The 15,246-nt window shown below is 50.9% G+C and overlaps 3 protein-coding genes across 3 annotated transcripts; all 3 read right to left on the minus strand.

Annotated features, from left to right (window-relative positions):
- Window positions 1-895: 895 nt before the first annotated feature.
- NCS54_01486600 (Hypothetical protein) lies at window positions 896-3,292 on the minus strand (the record flags this gene model as incomplete). Its single annotated transcript, XM_053159987.1, has 3 exons — window positions 896-1,143; window positions 1,201-2,465; window positions 2,535-3,292. 3 exons carry the CDS (start codon window positions 3,290-3,292, stop codon window positions 896-898), a joined length of 2,271 nt encoding a protein of 756 aa, XP_053015962.1.
- Window positions 3,293-4,914: 1,622 nt separating this feature from the next.
- On the minus strand, window positions 4,915-6,858 carry NCS54_01486700 (Hypothetical protein; the record flags this gene model as incomplete). Its single annotated transcript, XM_053159988.1, has 1 exon — window positions 4,915-6,858. One exon carries the CDS (start codon window positions 6,856-6,858, stop codon window positions 4,915-4,917), a length of 1,944 nt encoding a protein of 647 aa, XP_053015963.1.
- Window positions 6,859-13,216: 6,358 nt separating this feature from the next.
- On the minus strand, window positions 13,217-14,981 carry NCS54_01486800 (HET domain-containing protein; the record flags this gene model as incomplete). Its single annotated transcript, XM_053159989.1, has 4 exons — window positions 13,217-14,024; window positions 14,077-14,805; window positions 14,861-14,879; window positions 14,939-14,981. 4 exons carry the CDS (start codon window positions 14,979-14,981, stop codon window positions 13,217-13,219), a joined length of 1,599 nt encoding a protein of 532 aa, XP_053015964.1.
- Between the last annotated feature and the right edge of the window lie 265 nt (window positions 14,982-15,246).

The raw sequence follows: 15,246 nt of genomic DNA on the forward strand, positions 1-15,246 counted from the left end.
CTCGGCTCTCATTGACTCAGGTGCAACTATTCATGTCTTAACAACGTCAGCCCATTTGACAAGTATCACCTTGCCCAGCCAGGAGCTTTTATATTTGCTGGCGAACAGCGAGTGTCTATCCAAGGAATGAGAATGTGGTCATGTGGATTTGAGGCCCCCTGGGACCAAAAGTTATCTCATTGAATGATGTTGCACATTGCGAGAATGTTTCACGCAATTTAGTCTCGCTACGCCAGCTTCACAAACGAAGTTACTGGTGGGACAACCGTCCAGATTCCAATTACCTTCGAGCTTGGAACAACTTTATCATGTGCAAGCTGGTGGAACGATACGGCCAGTTCGTGATTGAGGGCTTGCCCTTAGAAATCCCGAGGAGCGCATTCATTACTCTAAGGCACAGATTCAATTCCTGGGCAGAAAGGCGGTCCGTCAAAGTAGACACCCAGAAATGGCATCTGCGACTAGGACATCCGGGACGACGAGATGGGTGTCATGTCAAAGGCCGAAAGTGAGGACTCAGGGGCCGTAACACAACGTTGCCAGCGCACATGCAGCGGTTGGGAGGTCAACAGATCACGCATAGGGTAAAGTTTTTTTTTTTTCAATTTTATGCAGTCTCTCTCCTAAGCTTCGCCTTTGAATTGATGATCTGGTGTTTTGTGCACACATCGAATTTGGATATTGCATGAGAGGAGCGGAATTTTGGTGATGTATCAGGTTGGGTTATCCGTTAGGTTGCCCTGGATGTTATCTGCATCTTACAGATGGGTCGGTTATATGGGTGGTTGATTTACTGCCTGACACCAGTTGTGGTGTGGCGTTCACGCTGATCGTGAAACTAATCACGATGGTTGTGATTCTTGACCTTTACAGGGCTCGATTTCGTCAACCTCCTTCACATAACGACACAGTTCTTGTCGTCCTTAGTGTTCTTCTTTGTCTTGCCTTCGCGAGGAGGAGCAACCTCCATAGGGGTTCCCTGGCCGCTGGCCGTTACTTGTATAATAGCCAAGCGCTGCTTGGCTCGCTCATATCCAGCACCAGCGGCCTTGACGTACCAGACGCTGGCTTCTAGGAGGTCACGACGACGCCCAATGCCCATCTCTGCAAAGTAGCCCACGGCATACTGCGCCTTCACGAAACCTGCATGCGTGTTAGTGACTAATGTATTCGTTTTAAGGGACAGGTAATTGGAAATACCTAGACTGGCAGATCGACGCGCCCATTCGTACGCTTCCTCCTCGTCCTTCTCCAGGATCGGAGGAGCACCAACCATATACCAGGCACACAGTCCCATCATGGCTTCAGCATGTCCGCGCTCAGCCGCGCCAGTGTAAAAATGCACACTGAGAGCTGGGTTGCGGGGGCAGTTGAGCCGGCCATGTTCATACGCATCACCAAGACGGCAGTTTGCCTCAGGATGGCCCAACTCAGCCGCTTGCGTAAAAAGTTCTGTGGCATAATTGCCATCTTTAAACACAGCGTCACCATAGCCAATCTCGTACAAGCAACCGAGTTGGTAAGGCGCGGAGTTGTATTGGGCATCAGCAGATTCAGCAGCTAGCTTCATCCACTTGATGCCCTCTCGGTATCGCTTCTCACCGAGATCGCCAGATAGGCAAGCCTTTCCTAAGCGTGCCATGGCACCAGGGTGTCGTTTTGAAGCCGCCGTTCGCAAAAACTGCACTGCCTTGGCGGGATTTTTGTGGCAGCCCCAGCCAAACTCGTAACACAGCGCGGTTCGATAACCAGACTCGGCATGGCCATGCTTCGCAGCCAGAACGAAGAGAGGGAAAGCCGAGTTGTAGTCCCCTTTGCCCTTACTGAAGAGGCCAGAAGTGTGCGCGTCGGCGAGGTAATACTGAGCGAAGGGGTAACCAGCGCTGGCGAGACGCTGGAGAATTTTCCGAGCTTCGCGCAGTAGCTCACAGGGGTTCAAAAGGGATCCTTCGGCAGGCGGGCTGTCGCAGCGCTTTTGGAGTTTCAGGCTGTTCTTGCGCATCTTGAGATCCGACACGTCCAGACTTTGTTCCTGAGCGGTGGCGATCAAGAAGACCGCAAATGAATACTGGATTGACAAGTCATTGGTCTTCTTGACGTTGGCACGGTACATGTCTAGGGTCTTTTGCGTGCTGAGGAGAGACGCGTTGTTGCCTACAACAGTTCGAAGGTTGGAGTTGTCGAGAGCCAGCGGTGCCGGAGCTGTGTGGGGACACGGCACATTAAGCAACTCCGCATACGATGACGGCCTCGAATCTGGTGATTTACGGTTCTGCGAGGAAGCATTCATGGGGGAGCCCCCTGGCATCAGGCCAGGGGAGCGGCGACGAGGGCCAAAGTCGGAGCAGGCAAAGTAGGACGACTGCGGTCGGGGCAAGGAAGTTCTCTTAAAGTTGCCCGAGCTAGCATTTAGACGGCGACCGATGTAACAAGCTCTTTCAGCCAGGTCTAAGTATGACCCGCTCCTAGCATCGTCATTCGGAACACTCGAGACCCGCGGAAGCAAGTCCTTCTGGTGATGATACTGAAACTACGCAACAGACTGGTGCCTAAGCATGCTCCCCTCAATATCCAAGTTTTCTGAGGAGTCGCAAATCGTCTGACGCTCGACATTCTCGTTGATACCCGATAAAGAGCTCGCATTTGTTGCTACGGGTGGCTCGATCGAAGCTTGCTGCCGGTTCGTGCTGGCCGTTTCGTCGGACTCACGGCTGTCGCAGAACTGGCCTCGATTGCGCACTCCGTCCTTCAGGCTGATTTTTCTGGCTTCGTAGCAGTCGGAGGTAGTCGTAATGGTTGGTGGCACTTTCGAGTCAGCGTTGAGGCTTCGCGTGCGGCGGGGTGGGGGTTGTTGGGGTCTCTGGACAAAAGACGTCTCGAGCGATACGAAGCCATTATCAGTTTTCGGAATTCCCTGAGCAGCATCGTGAAATTCTTGCTGGCTCGACAGCCCCGGCTTGAAGTCATGAGGTGGTTGAGGAGCTGCTGCTGGAGGAGAGAGGAGCGGATGGAGAGTGCGATCAACAAGCTCTACGCGCGCGGCGCGTTGCTGAGCATGCGCAATATCGGCGTTTGAGGGCTGAGTCCAGTTCTCCCGCTGGAAGTTGACACGGACAGGAGTGACGGGGCCATCGTGCAGTCGTAGGCTGCCGGCGGGGTCGAGATTGGGAACACGGGCGGGGCTACGGGGAGCATCGCCACTTTGCTTCGAGTAGGGATTTGGCAAAGGGTTCTGATAATTCAACGAGGGCGGATTCGCGATAGGAGGCGGTGAGGTTCTAACCGCGGCCATGGTAGCGTGACAGGCGGCTTTGGCTGCCCCGAGGGAGCTAACAGGAGGTTAAGGACTTTTGATTCATAGCGAGTGTTGAAGACAAGCTGTGGTTTTACAGTCTCTTGGTTGTCACAAAAGGGGGTTACTGAGTGCCAGGTCGCATATACCCCTGCAATGCATGGCGAAAACAATCAGCATCTGCGGTCCGTAGCGGCTTATTCGGCGGACACGGTGAGGCTTTAATTATGTACGGAGTATTGTCAGCGCCTCTTATCGCTTTTCCTCGGTGACCAGGCAGGGGCAAGCAAGGCCGCCTCCTCCATTCTGCCTCCTACGGGCAGGCTATTATTAATTCCGCATAACTAGCAATTTCTCCCTTATTCCTAAAGTATTAGCGTTGTTGCCTCATTTGTGCAGCCCTACTCCGTACAACTCCGTGATTGGACAAAATACCGCGCAGTGATTTCTCCGCTTGGACGCGCTAGGAGGGTGCTCTCTTGGGCTTTTAATTGCAATATTTCCCGACCGCTGTTCCGCCAGCGTCAGTTGTGGCGAAAGGCTGAGCAATAGTTTCATTTAGCGCCATGCATATATCATAACAGGTGAAGCAACTGCCGAGCCTAGACACCTTGCACGGGCGAGTGAGGTATGCCCGATTGGTAAGTTAATCAATTTGGGTGTCAGTCGTAACTGTTGGTAAACAGTTCAGGGGCTGCTCTGAAGGCTGTCGGGTTAGTTGGACTTGGTCAGTCGGATGATACAACATCTCAATGCCATTCCGTTAGTTCAATAGAAACCGGAAAACAAATTAAAATTTTTCTTTCTTTCTTCTTTTTTCTGAACAAAAAGTAATAAAAAACTTCTGGTTATATCAGTTAGAGTGCCCCAATTTATATCCATTGCCACCCCTAACCAAATAACTGCAACGTACTTGAGAAGCCGCTCCATAAGTGACAAACATGTCAAGGGAGTGCCAAACGCCACAAAGTAAGATGGCTCGCTCGTTGGATGAACCCCCTGTAGCAGGAATGCCTAGTCTCATATGCAGGCACAGGCGACATACTTTCATCAATAGCCTCTCGCCATATCGGCAGGTCACGATGCGAGCGCTTCCGCAAAACTTGAGCAAGGATGTGGAAGCCTGAGTGCAGGAGGCCATATAAAGGGCAGCGAGAAGGGCTACGCCTTAGCAACGTACGGGCGGGCATGCGTTAGCATCTAAGCCGCATGTCAATTAAAAATCCAGCAACATTCCCATCCTTTACGCCTAAAGATCACCATTATGATATCCCTTCAACTGTGGAAAGCCTCCATCGCGGTCACTACAGGGGTGTCAAACCAATTAAAATGCAAGCATGAAAGGTACATCTTTCCCCTCCTAAATTAGCCTATGATAGAAGTCCCAATAATATTTCGAGTTACAAAGTGTACGGTAACATATGTCAAGGGCAAGGATCACAACCGTTGTGAATAGCTTCACGGTCGACGTGAACGCTACGCCATAACTAGCATCACGCAACAGCCTGCTGCCTATGAGATCGGCAGATTAAACCCAGGTATAAGAGATCGACTCTCGTCACTCCTTTAGATAGAAAATCAAGCGCTCATTTGATCCTCATGGCCCATCGGTACCTGCGACATCAAGTTACCTCAGCCTGGTCTCTCCCGTTGTGCGGTGACGAATACACGTCCCTCCCAAAACCCTGCTTTTGCCTCCCCTCTTCCTGCAGTTCTTCATTCAAAGAATTCATATGAACCAAAATTCGGTCTCGAAGGGCAACTGCCTTTCCAGAGACCGAAATAAAATGCTCATCCCCATCTGCTATCATTTCAACGCTGGGAGGGTCGTGCATATATCCAGGTCTCGACTTTTTCCCATCCTTCTCTGATGTGGCATATACCAAGTTTGCTAAGAACGTGTTAGACCAGTGTGAATCCGCAAAGAAAGCCAGCGCAAGCCATGCGGCTCCCGCGAGGACCAGAGCAAGGATGCTTAGAAGGAGCTGCAGGCCAGATATAGCAACAGTCAACTTATCAACACTGATCATGACCAGGGCTGGATCGACGCTGACTATATAGCCCCTTGCGACAAGCAGGCCTTCCATCGTGGCCGACATGTTCCGAGTCCAGGACATGACGCTGTCATTAAGGGACTCTGAGCTGACGTTGGAACGGCCATTGCCGAGGCCATGTATAATCAGAACAGCGGCAGTGTCTACCTGGCCAAAGAACATGTTACTGTTGTTATCGGCTGTAGATCCGACGCAATCAGTCTGGGTGATCCTTCCACCAAACGCCTCGTTCTGGAATGATCCACGGGCGCATTTCCCAAATGGCGTTGGTGGTTTGTCGATAGTTTCAGATCTTATCAGCGTGATGTTGACCGAAGCGAAGCTGATGAGGGAAAATAGGTCTTCCCCGGTACTGCTGAGTGAGACAGTCAAGTAGCCCCAGCTAGACTGAAGCACCGTGAGATTCCCGTTATCGGCTGCATTGACTCCGAAATGGTAGCTGAGATTTTGATCCTGCGCGCCCATGATATCTTCCACAACCTGGTCAATGAGCAGGTTGTTCCTGTCGGTCTCGTTTATGGTCCAGGTCCGTCGTACCAAATCTCCAATGTCATGCGCAGCAAATGGAACTCCCGGATTGGTCAGCATGGTGACGCGAGATACATGCTCAACAAACGTATGACGTCTCGTCCCCTTCGTCACTGTAAAGACCTGCATCATAGCCGCAGACCCACCACCCCGCCCGAAAGAAAACCAAATGTTGTCGGCCCTATTTGGGGTGACGTATCTTGAATCGAGCTTCAGGTCCGAGTCGTCGTCCCAGTGTACCTCGGGCCTCCCAATAATGCTTTCCATTATGCTTTGTGAGAACGTGTTGTTGAAGGTGCAGTTCCACAGGGCCGAGCCTCCGCCAAAGTATATGCAGTTGGCAGGAAACTTTTGGCCATCAGCGACGGCGGACTCTGGTATCATGGCATAACTATCTGGTGAAACAGAGAAGCCGTCGTCATCAAGCCAGATTCGCGCCCCGACGTCATAGTGCCGCGTCGGTGTCGTGGTTTCAGGAGATCCCCTTTGAACTTCACCAGTCAAAGTGTAGTTCAGGCCTGGCTTGAAAAGCTCAGATCCCACAGCCTGTGCGAGCGTTTCCTCAGTCCCTTGTAGGGTACTGGGATCAAGATACAGCTGAATAATGTAAGGGGAATCCCGGTTGCGCAAGCTCTCATACTGGGGGACTGTGACATTGAATACCCTGAAGATGTATCCTGGAGAATCTAATGCCCAGAGTAGGGTCCCATAGAGAGACGCAAGCGCGCTGAGAATGCTGAAGAGGAGAACGATAAAGCCGGCGCGGGAGATGCCACTGGACGAGAGGAAGAGCCAGCGTTGCATGTAGTCTTCGGCGAACATAAGGTACGATGTGAATTGATTAGACCGCGAGGCAAGGAGGGAGAAGAGCTTGTAGATGAATAGAGCCATGAGAAGCTCCGCGAATTTGAACACCATGGATTTCACCGCATTGTGCAGTAGGGGGATCGAGGATGCGATAAAAGTAGACGATGACTCTATCATAATGGCGATCTTCTGGCGAAAGGGATGGGAATGTTACTGGATTTTGATGGATGTGCAACGTGGGTTTTAAGGGATATTCGCCCGTACTTGCTAATTACCCTTCTCTCTACCCTTTTATGTCCTCTTACAATCAAGCTTCCCTAGCCTTGCTGGATTTTTGCGGTAGCGCTCGCATCTTGACCAACCGACATGGCAACAAACTATCGATCTAAGCAGGTCGGTCCGTGCCCACCTATGAGACTAACCATTCCGTGAACAGGCTAGCTTGCAGCGCTTTGCAGAAAATGGTTACGGGCAGGTGGAAATTGCTACAGGAGGCTTATTCAACGAGCGAGTCATCTATTTTATTGCGTTCAGTGCTCCGTGATAATATGTTTGTCAATTATGGAGCGACTTCTCAAGCATGCGGTAGTTATTCGGCCGAGGGCAGCAATGGATATCAATCGGGGGCGCTCGAACTGATACGAGATTCTTTTTTCTCTCTGTTTCTATTGAACTCTCAGAAAGGCATGGAGTTGTTATATTACCCGACCAACGCCAACTAACCCGAAAGCCTTGCGATCTGACCATGAACCGTTTAGCAAAGATCAACCTGTATGACAGACACGTAATTGGATTAACCTATCAATCGGGCATAGCCAACTCCCTTGCAAGGTGTCGAGGCTTGGCAGTTACTTGTAATGCATGCATGCATGGCCCTGAAAGAAACAATTGTTCAGTCTTACGCCACAACTGAAGCCGACGGAACAGCGGCTGAGAAAAACAGCATCCCGTTTTGCCGGGCGTCAAAGCGCAGGAATCGCTGCATAGTATGCCGCCTAATCACGGAGTTATACGGAGTAGGGCTGCACAAATGAGGCAACAACGCTAATAACTTTTAGGTAACTATCAGAGGGAATTGGCTTGGAAGAATCAGCAGCAGCATACCCACATGAGGCAGAGCCTTGTCGTGTCTGCCTAATAAGCCACCACATCCACAGATGCCAATAGTTTTCGCCATGCATTGCAGATGTATGTGTGACCTGGCACCAGGAGACCATCACGGGTCCTTCGGCTCCCAATTCAACCAATAGCTGCTAGTGTTATTACTTCGGAGCTTGGAGTGTCTGATGTGTGCTCATATGCCTGCTTGTAGGACTCGACCCCAAAGACGGGGCTACTGTGGCTGCAGCCGGTCAGCCAAGCCGTCAATGGGTATTCGACAAGGGTTCCCATCAAAACCAAGAACGGCAATAGATCGACGCGGTTTTCTCTTTTCCCAGAGAGGAGATAACTTAACGTAGATCAATCCCGTCAAGGTTCATGGTCCCGCAGCTTTGGAAGCTGGCTAAAGGGTACTTGAGCGATGGTACGATTGCAAGGGCAATGACCGCCAAATTGAGATATCATCCGGTAATTTCTCTTTTATTTTAAAAATCGAGCCGATTGAGCTGCTCCCTGTTTGCGGCGACAGGGAATCAGCATCGGGGGAATTGAAGCTGGGGACCGGGAAGGTGCATGTGCCAAGTTTCTTATTTTTTTTTATTTTTTTATTTATTCATTACGCCCGGCGGCTTAAACCGAAAGGGCACCAATCACTAATATATCCATACATTTCTCAAATTGTGTCCTTGTCTCCTTGAGCCCATACCGTGCCTGCTTGTTGCTTGTGCTTCCTTGCCTATTTCCTCTCTGCGGATTCCCGTAGTTTGGTCGCGTCATTAACGAACTAGCTTGAAGCCTAGGTATTCTCCAAGTGTTCAGTGTCCTATCTACGGCGGCTGAAGCGGTGTTCGCTTTCATTGGCACGGGGTGAGGGTCGAGTGAAGTTGAGAAATAGTTGGTTGGTGGGGAGGGTTTTTGTTTGGGAGAGGGGGGGGTTTCCTCTCCCCGGTTAGCTTGCATCAAGGCGGCCCGTGGCCAATGCAAACCGGATTGTCGCTCGAACAGCTTCCAAGTTTGGCGTCCATTTTTGGTCATCAGATGGTGACTTTCCTCCAAGATAGAAAGAGATGTTGCCTCTCTGGGTATCTGTGCATTGAAGCATCTCTGTCCGGTATGCTGCTGTCCACTTTCGGCATCGGAAGAGGAAATGTTCAACTGTCTCTCTCGCTTGTCCACAATCACACCGGTCCGATGGTACCGCTTTGATGTGGAAGAGATATGCGTTCAATCTCGCTATGCCTGTTCTGAGCTGGGCGAGCACACTAGCTTCTTTCCATGACAGCTGGTCGTAGAGTTGTCTCGTGTGTTTCCCCGGGAGTGCCGCATCGACTCTTTTAGAATGTCTTCCAACCTTGTCTGGCAACGACCCATTGGCGTTGACTTTGGATCGTGCAATCCTGAGCGTTGTCGATTTCATGCCAGGAAACCACTTTTGAGGAATGGCTCCTTGCTGTGTTGCCTTCCATGCCTCTGCCTTGGCCTGCTTCAAAAGCTCGTTTTCATCGCTTGAGGGTAGCCACAGGACCCTTACGACGTTTCCTTCTTCCCACAGGTCTTCAATGGAATCGTAGATACAGCGTATATATTCTTGCCCGGACTGCTGACGGGGTTGCTTGAGCGTAAGCGCAGCAGCCTTATTGCTCGTTAGCAGTGCAAAGCTGCGATATTTCACCCTTGGTGGAGTTCGCCTTGGGGCATACGCCATCGCCGCTAGCTCTCCGCTATATGCGTTCTGTTCTGTTCTCATACCAAGAGTAAATGAGAAGGTCTCGAGCTTTGGGCCGCCTCGCACCGAAAGCGGAATCTAGACTACTCCACCAACACCCACTACGTCATTTCGCGCAGAGCTGCTCAGAGCTGCTCACTGCGATGCGTATGGCCCAGCCTGCTTCCGACTCTCCTGGGGCTGTATCGTCGGTGATGGCCTCCACTCTTTCCTCCCATGGCGCTAGTGCGAATGGTTAAATGGTTTCCAGCTGTTCCATTGGTATATCTCCGAGTGTCGTTACTACCTGGTAGAGTGGTGACCGGTGAGCCCTTCTAAACGCTCGTATGCGGGATGTCATCCTGCGGAGAGGGTTAGTGCTAGGCAATGCGTGGATATCCGTCCACATCTTAGCTGCCCTCCTCCAGAACCGCTGTTATGCTGAAGCGATATAAGCTTCTACTTCCGCTACGCTCATCGCCACTATACTAAACGTTCCAACAATAGCCTGGGCTCCCGCTCTCTGAACCCTATTAATTAGTCCCATGGTTCTGTCCTAGCACCTGTGCATCCACACATTGGAGGCGTAGTCCACAACCGGGGCTACTGTAGCTATGAATAGCTATCTTGCTATCGCTGGTGATAAGCCCCTTAACCTCTTTAGTTCCATTACTGCTTTCAACCCCTTGGATGCTGCCCTGGCGATGTGTTCCTTGTATTTGAGCCCGGCGTCCATGATAACTCCCAGAATCTTAACACGGTCTTTCGGTTAGACTATCCGCCCCCTGATCATAAAGGGCTCTGAGTCGGACTTAGACTCCTTCCGGGTGAAATATATGATAGCAGTCTTATCCGCCTCAAATATCGCGCCGCTTCTCCTCTCCCAATCCAAAGCCTCTTTCATAACTACTTCGACTCCCTTACGGTTGCTCTACGCTGTTGGCCCTGTGACCCAGGCTATAAAATCGTCCACAAACGCGATCGCTCCTCCGTTGCCGTCGATCCGCCGCTGTACCAAATCTGCGTTGAAGAAAAGAAACAAGATTGGAGACAGCGGAGAGCCCTGGGGTAAGCCTGCCTGTGGTAGGTCTCGAATTTCCGATGACTCTCCGTTGATTAGGATCGATGCCGTGCGATTGGAGCAAAACGCTTCTACCCAGCCAACTAGCTGCTCCGGGATGCCACGTGCCTCCATTCTCTGAAGAAGCCTTTCCTTCCACACTCCATTATAAGCTCCCTTAACATCGAAACTGGCCAGGCTCACGATCCGTCCACGTCGCCAAGCGGCATAGATCTATTCCTGCAGGAGCAGAAGCGCTTGTTCTGCTGATCGTTGCTTGCGGGCTCCAAAATGATTCATCGGGAGCAAGCCATACGTTTCCACAGCATGTGAGATCCTTTCCGCGACCACCAACTCCAACACCTTGCCGAGTATAGCCAGTAGGGAAATCGGTCGCCAGGCCTTTGCCGCCGTGTAGTCTCCTTTACCGGGCTTTTTGAGCGGTATAATCTTTGCGTGCCTCCACTGGTGGGGCAACGTTCCCTCTTCCAATGAAGCCCGGAATATTGCCATCACCCAGTGCTTGACGACTGGCCACACCTGCTTCCAAACAAACATCGGCAGTCCATCTTCCCCGGGGGCCTTCCAAGACTTTGCCGCGAACAGTTGTCGTTCTACCTCCTCTGTTGTAATATCTGGCATCGCTATAGGGGCTCTTTGAGGCCTAAGGCCTTCGTCTTCGATGTCGTTCGGCAGGGGAGGAAAGAACTTGGATAGTAGCTCTTCAGCTTGTTCCCTGTGGTTAGTCGTGGATGTCCCATCCGCCCTGGCCAGCTGCGGAATTTTGCCAAATGTTGGAATAATTGGGAGCTTCCCCCTCACTTCAGGGTCACATCACAAAGTCCTAGATTGAAAGTTGAAAGTCCTGGATGGAATCGCATGGGATATAAACCCCTAGGAAGCCCTCACCATGACAATAATAATAATAACCTTGATTTTATCAATTACACCCAGCATTACTGCGCAATTCAACAACATAGTCTAGGGATACATGGTTGCCACCTGTATCAGCTAGTTGAGGTATTGACTGTGACTTGGAGAGCAATTTGCTGATGATGATACCTCGATGTGTGCTTTTAAACACTGGTAGCCTGGCTTTGGAGATCTGAGCTCGGAGCTTATTTATCTCTTGTGGCATTGCTCTCTTCTCGATGAGGATGCTCTGGATGTCTTGGTTCAATGAACAAAATTTCATCCGTAAGGCTACTGATTCCTCTAGCTTGGTATAGAGCCGGGACTGCAGTGATCCGTTCACCTCTAGAAGATGTCTGATAGTACCGTGCAGACTCTCAATGTGTTGCAACATTCCCTCCAGATCTTTGACCTCGCTGTTTTTCATGAGCAGCTCGTGGTCGCTTGATCTGGTGAGAGCATGTTTGTTGTCAAGAGGCTGCGAAGCCAGCTCTTTTGCCTATTCTTGGGGGTGATTATTTTTGTTGAGGTAGAGAGAGGTTTGTGAGGGACCCTGTTGCCTGATGCAGCAGTCTGATCGAACTCGTCGTAAAGACGTCATTCGTTGGGTTGGATAAAGACAGCTTGGAGAGAATTCTGCGTCTAGAGAAGAAAAAATGGTTGCTGGGGAGGGACTGTGGGCGGCGAGAGGATATATATCTATGAATCCACAATCTTGGGGTTTACTGTTGTAATTACAATTTGCCGTAAAACAAACGTCACCGACGAAATGTATTACCGAACAGCAAGCCAATTGCAGCGTTGGATACGATCTTGATCTGCTAAGCAGTCTGCGGCACGCACTGCTAGCCAATGAGCCTAGAGCTTTCAACGTAATGATTGGCCTCCCGCATTATCAACGCACACTCAACCCTCAAACTAAAAGAGGTCCTCGTATACATCCCCCAAGCATGCCCCGCATTGGATGACGCTAATGTGTAAACTCAGATGCAAGTGGGCGCGACCAGTCATCACGAGGCTACGAACGGACGGCCTCCTGCTTGCCATTGAGGAGATGGATATGTTGCCTTATCAGACCGACCGCCCTTCCCGAGCATGCACGTATCAGGCTGCCCTGCGATCTGACAACGGCAACCGAGAAGCGGGGGGATGCACCTACCCAGGGAGGCTGACTAATTCATAACGCCGCCACCCTATAAAATAAATCCCTAAGGAAATAGTTTTCAACCTTGAGGTTTCCTTGCCCTGCTATAAACATGGAAGAACAGCAAAAACCCAAGGGTGGGGTGCACGCAAATGACATCAATTCCCACACTATTTTGAGAATGATTGACCAGATTCCGGTTCGTGTTAGGACGTCGCGTTCGGTCGGTCCTATGCATGTTCCCTGCACTCGCGATATCCAAAATTCTCAAGCCCCGGGATGGCAAGCTCACACCCTAGCCCTGCCAGAATGTCTCACAACCAGTACCACGCCGGTCATGGAGGTACTAGCAACAAGCCTACTTCGCAAGATGGGCAGTCAGACTTGGAGAGCTCTCCAGCGATGATGGGAGATACTCACCAACCCCCTCACTCATAGACGCCATGGAGGAACTTTCTGCCCGGTGCGATCGCTCACCAACTCAGGACGGAGAGACTGATATCGCTCACGAGCTGGCTTCTGAGGAATCGCCAACTATGCAACATTGCAATCATGAACCCCCCTTTCCATTAGCGGGAGAGGACCAAAATCGACGCAACCTGAAAGAACAACTTCACCAAAGCTTTGCCGCATCGCACTCCCTGGAGACGTACCGCCCTTCCACCTTTCCAACACCAAGCCTTTCATATCCTTCTCCATCTTGTTTCTCTCGAACAAGGATGAAGTAGTAAGTCTTCTGAGGGTCTTTCCTCCCGTCGTCGTCGCCCATGCCAACAACAACACACTGTTTAAACTCAATCCTGTCCGCCACATCGAACCACAAAGAGCCCACTTTCCTTGTCCAAGCGAAAACGTTGCTAGCGAAAATGGCATACTGTTTCCCATCTTGACCGATCCGGTCCGCCAGATCGAACCACGAAAAACCCACTTTCCTTGTCCAAGCGAAAGCGGTCCTAGCGTTTCTGCTAGCTATCCGGCAATCTTTGAATCGCCTCACTTGGACAGTCAACGTATCCTCATCGTCGGTAAAGTCAAGATATGCAGAGGGCGGAACCATGAGTCTTTTCTGCGTATCCGAGATAAAATCAATGCCTCCGGGATACGCCATCCAAGACCACGATGGCACCGTTCGATCACCATAGTTAATCATAGCCGTCTTGTCCTCATTGGTCCGCTTCCATAGGAGAAGGGGACTAAGAAAGCAACGAACGATCCCGTATCTCACTTCACTCCGTAATGAATGTCGCATGCGCTCGACCAGGCTGTAAATCGCAACATCCCTGTCAGATTCAAAAGTAAGGCCGGATGTTGAATACTTCCTAAATAGGAATCGGACAAAATGAACGGTGCGCTGATACCCAGATTGGCTGAGTCGATAGGGAAAGTTAGGATCGAGAATGAAGTACTGCTTCCCGAGTGGCCTGGAGCGATGTGAGACTTTGCCACCCTCATGGCTGTTGACTGCAGACTTACGGTTCCAGTTTAATGAACTGCTCGCATCGCACTCCATCCCCGCACTCCCAATACGTGTGTGTCGCAGCAAAATGAATAATTCGCCGGGACAGCACCCGTTCTTGAAGTACCCAAGCTCTCTTCATAAGGGTCCCCTCATCCACATCTTTACCAAAGTCGCAGGCGCAAGTCGGTGTGCTTGCAATGCCTTGCATCCTAATATATTGGGAATCCAGGTCCGGTCTAAGGAATCCGTCTCCCCAGCCACCTGCTGAACTCGCGGCAATGGTGCAGTAGGCGCAAGCAAAGATATCTTCCATTGTCCTTGCTTCGGTTTTCCAATCGCCGTCGGGCCCTTGAATGATGCAGAGCGCATCAATCCAGAGATATTTCTTCCCAAGTTGTCGAGTCACCCGAACCGCATCCTGAAATGTCCTAGGCAGCTTGTCGTAGCTGAAACCTTGCAAACGATCTTGGTAGTTTTGCCGGGTCGTGCAAAAGCGCTTCTTTTCTTCCTCCGTTGGACGGCCCCAGCAGTGCGAGAGCACAAGGTAGTCTTCTCCTGGGAGCCGGTTCTCGATGAGGGTCAATTTATTGGGATCACCAACAAAAATAATCCTCTTCGGCCAAAAGTCCCCCCTTCTTTGCGGCCGCTTGCATTTGGTGTGATTTTGGTCGCAGTCCCAAAGCCACTTGCGCAGCAAGAGGGAGTATGATGAGCCAACAGTAGAGTCGGAGGAGACAGCACCACTGAGAGCATTCTCCAGCAGCGCTTTAAAAAATTCCTTCGCGAATTCGCTTTCACCACGGCGCATCCAAGTTGTCTACAGAGAAAGGTCAGATTAACAGGACATCTAAGACTGTCTCACAGACGTCTACTTACAGGCTGCGCCAGCAAACACGCCAACGTCAGCAATCATCGCCATTTTGTCTACCTCAGACGCGTCCACTTACATCCTAAACATCAGCAGACACTAAAGTTAGCAATCATCGCCATCTCGTCCGTCTCGGAGGCGTCCACTTACTTGCTACAATAGCAAACACGCTATAGTCAGCAAGCATCGCCATCTCGGCCATCTCGGAGGCGTCTACTTACTTGCTACAACAGTAAACACGCTATAGTCAGCAATCATCGCCATATCCTCTATCTCGGAGGCGTCTACTTACCCACTACAGAGCAGACATACTTTA

The sequence above is a fragment of the Fusarium falciforme genome, chromosome 13 (genome assembly GCF_026873545.1).
Source record: "Fusarium falciforme chromosome 13, complete sequence".
Lineage (NCBI taxonomy): Eukaryota > Fungi > Ascomycota > Sordariomycetes > Hypocreales > Nectriaceae > Fusarium > Fusarium falciforme.